This window comes from Colias croceus, chromosome 16 (genome assembly GCF_905220415.1).
Source record: "Colias croceus chromosome 16, ilColCroc2.1".
NCBI lineage: Eukaryota > Metazoa > Arthropoda > Insecta > Lepidoptera > Pieridae > Colias > Colias croceus.
In genome coordinates, this window is record NC_059552.1 from 3,476,933 (window position 1) to 3,480,591 (window position 3,659).

A 3,659-nucleotide genomic window follows, 5' to 3' on the forward strand; every position below is an offset into this window, starting at 1 on the left:
GAATATAAAATGTAAAACCAAAAATTACAACAGTAACTAGTTGAGTAGGAATATCGTGCGGGTCAATGACATTTAAAATATGTCTAGTGTTAAAAGTAGGGCGAGAAAAGCTCTCTAAGCGGTGTGTCCCTTAGACACATAAAACTGAAAGAATATAGAATAAATTCGATCGCTCTGGCGGGTCACGGCTGAATTGGTTAAGCATCCGCCCCGGTAATACCAAAAATTACGAAAATTTGTTATTTATTTAATCAGTTCCACCATAAAGTGTCTTAGCTAAATCTGGTGCGCGTGTTGACTCGAAATTTTCTTATAATCAATCTTGTGTGGTAATAAATAGAAGAACTTTGTTCCCGAACACATAATGGCGCAAGAAACTCAGATTGTTAGGTACGATAAAGTTAGAACGACTTAGGTTAGCCTGATCAATTGCCATTTCTTTTTCGGGATTGTCATTCGCGCCTTTCGGGATCATGAAAAACGACGGCTTATTATTAGACGAATTGCCAACTTTCTTGTATTAACGACACTGATATTTGTGCCAATTTAGGTTCTTAGGTTCTAATAATTGGGATATACTCTTTGTTTCATCAGAAAATAATATTATGATATTTCGATAATAATTGGTAGAATCCTACATAACATCGCGTAGGTAATTTTGTTCTATTTTTGCTTTCTGTGTCTTTTTATACAAAATTAGTGCATTAAGTCCCATAACTAACTAAAATAATATATTCGAAGATAACTGAATAAACAATAATAGAAATTGACTCGTTAATATAATCATAAAAAATATTTTAATATATATGTATTCATAATAATTATTATGAATATATATGTATTCATAATAATTATTATGAATACATAATAATTATCAATACGTAATTTATCGTAACGGTATGAATGACTCACACACTCAAACAGTGATGTGAGTACTCTTGAGTCATCGCCTATTTATTTAGTATCGTCAGTATTGTCAGAAAGCGCTTGCCATTCGGTCGGTATAATATGGTTGCTCGTTATACTGACTAATTATCTTTATCCATTTATAATAAATCACACAGAACTGCGCTAAAAAAATCAGTAACGCATCTTATAAGTCATGGATTCCGAACCGATCACAGCACCCAGAACCTCTGGTAAAAATATGAGGAAATTATGGAGATACAAGAACAAAACTAAGGCAAGCATAATGAAGGCAAAAAGGAATAAAAATAAAGCGAGTTACGGGTATTATATTTACCAAGTTCTAAGGATATATAGGCGAGGTAATCGGATAACGGCGAAAGCGATGGCTGTCATGGATTCGTTTATGAACGACATATTTGAGCGGATAACAGCTGAAGCGTCGCGTCTCGTGCGATACAACAGACGTTCAACTCTAACTGCGAAGGAAATACAGACTGCAGTAAGATTCTTGCTACCAGGTGAGCTGGCCAAACACGCTATCAGTGAAGGCACCAAAGCAGTCGCTAGATACAACAGCAAAGAAATAGCCAATGACGATGTAATTTATTAATAAATGTTTGGATAAAGCATTTGTTTTCGTTATTAGTCAACAAATACATCTCCTGTCATCAGTGAGACTTAAAATATTGAACCTATTCAAACAACTTACCAGACAGTAATTATCCTAATCCGTACTAATATTATAAATGTAGCATATTATTTGTTTATTTTTTCTCTATTACACACAACGCAATTGTTATCGAAAACGATAAGAAAGGAAATAGATTAAATACAATAATAATAAAATAAAAAATAATATTATATAAATAATAAAATAAAAAATAATATTATCTAAATAATATTATTTTTTTGTTCAAGTGTCATTCGATTAAACTACAGTTATTGACCTTGCCTTGATGACCTTCACAATGACTATTAACTTTAACATTAACGGTTCGTGGGGCTCCGGCAGGTACTGCTCATTTCTGCTTTCCCCTTTCCTCGCGTATTAGTGTCCCCTCTTTTAAAATATAGTTTCATGATGAATAGCCATTGTTGTTGTCCCGAGCTTATTTGGTAAATAATTAAATCTGTAATTTTTTTGTATTAAATTCCGATACAGCCTCTCAAGTCTCACGACTCTACTTGCGTAACCTTTTGTTTTTTTTTTAAGGTCACTGCTATATTCACTGATATTATGAACTATGGATACACAAGGAACTTCCAGCAGTGAATGAAAAAGTTGTGAGACAGCTTTACATCAATTAAAGAAATAGATATGTATTAATGCATTGAATAGAAATAAATACATTGAAAGTAGAAACTTATGAAGATTCCAGAGGATCGGTGTTTGAAGATATCGATGAAGATTTTTGTCCGGAATATAATGCAAAAGGATACAGTTACTAGACTACTGATGCTTCTGATACTCACAAAACTGAACTTGTACACCTGCAAACACCGTCATGAAGTCGCATAACAATTTTTTTACCGAATTTTGAATGTTAATATTATTAATTCTCATATTAGCATGCTGCTCATGTGGGAGGATAAACTTTCACAGAAATATTGATAAAAAACATAGCTCGACAGCTGCTGTTGGTCTTGCAAAAACAATCAAATATAATTCAAGTATAATAGTATCTATTTTTAAGCCTGAAACGTGTAGATTAAGCTGAACAAAATATTTGTCGTGTAAAAATGTAATGCATTATAACGCCAGAAGATCTTTCATCCACAATATTTTCAAAAGGAACCTCTAACTGCAAAGTCATGTTTGAAACCCCATACCTCAACCAAACTTCAAAAGATCGACCAACCATATCTCACAAGTTGAGGTAGGTCGCGATAAATTGAATTTGAAATAAAATACTTTTCATCTATTAACCAGCTCAGTGAAGGTTGTTCTATACCGTGCTCTTATACTAGTAAGTATTGTAGGCATGTCGCTGCATAATTTGATGTTTACAACATCTTTAATATTGGATCGATCAACATTATAATTTATATCAAATAGCATTTCTTTATCTCACATCTAATACAATGTAACAATCCATTTGCAAGATTTGTGTTCTCCGTAACGATTTCCTATTTCTTGGGACAAAGGACAATAATTATGAACTAAAACAAAGGGATCGCATATGTAGGAAAAGGTCAACTTTTGTTAAGCTGTCTCTATTTGTGATATATCTTTGTGAAGATTGCGATTCCATATTTTGCTGTGCATAAACAATATCTACCTGGAACAAATTTGCCAACAATAGCTCGTGATATTAGTAGAATTTATAGTTGACTTTTTTGTCTTTCAAAAACAGATTGCTCTAATATAGAGGCGCCGTAAAGTGACAGGTATAAATCTCTCAACACATAACCCAAAATTACCCTGCAACATAATCCTACCAAACTACATAGTAATTTTGTTGTGGGTGTTTATAGGTCGTATCCTATGTCTTACAATTTGGGCAGTTATTCCATTCATTTATTTTCATGTTCCTTAATAACAGTTATAAAACATATTATTAATATTAATATCATAGCAGCCAACCGAGACGGGCGTTCTTAAATTAATGATAAGGGATCGCTGTGGCCACTGCCCAATGCTATTGAACATTTGCAAACACAAATACAGAAAATGTAACTAACTAACTAACTCTACGCTTGGCTCTTTAAAGGGGTAAGGTACAATGAAAGAATTTGAATTTTCCATGGGA

At 33.0% G+C, this 3,659-nt stretch overlaps 1 protein-coding gene across 1 annotated transcript; it reads left to right on the top strand.

Moving 5' to 3' along the window:
- The first annotated feature begins 985 nt into the window (after nucleotides 1–985).
- On the top strand, nucleotides 986–1,535 carry LOC123698504 (histone H2B-like). Its single transcript, XM_045645155.1, has one exon. It carries the CDS (start codon nucleotides 1,103–1,105, stop codon nucleotides 1,517–1,519), a length of 417 nt encoding a protein of 138 aa, XP_045501111.1. The 5' UTR covers nucleotides 986–1,102; the 3' UTR covers nucleotides 1,520–1,535.
- Nucleotides 1,536–3,659: the final 2,124 nt, after the last annotated feature.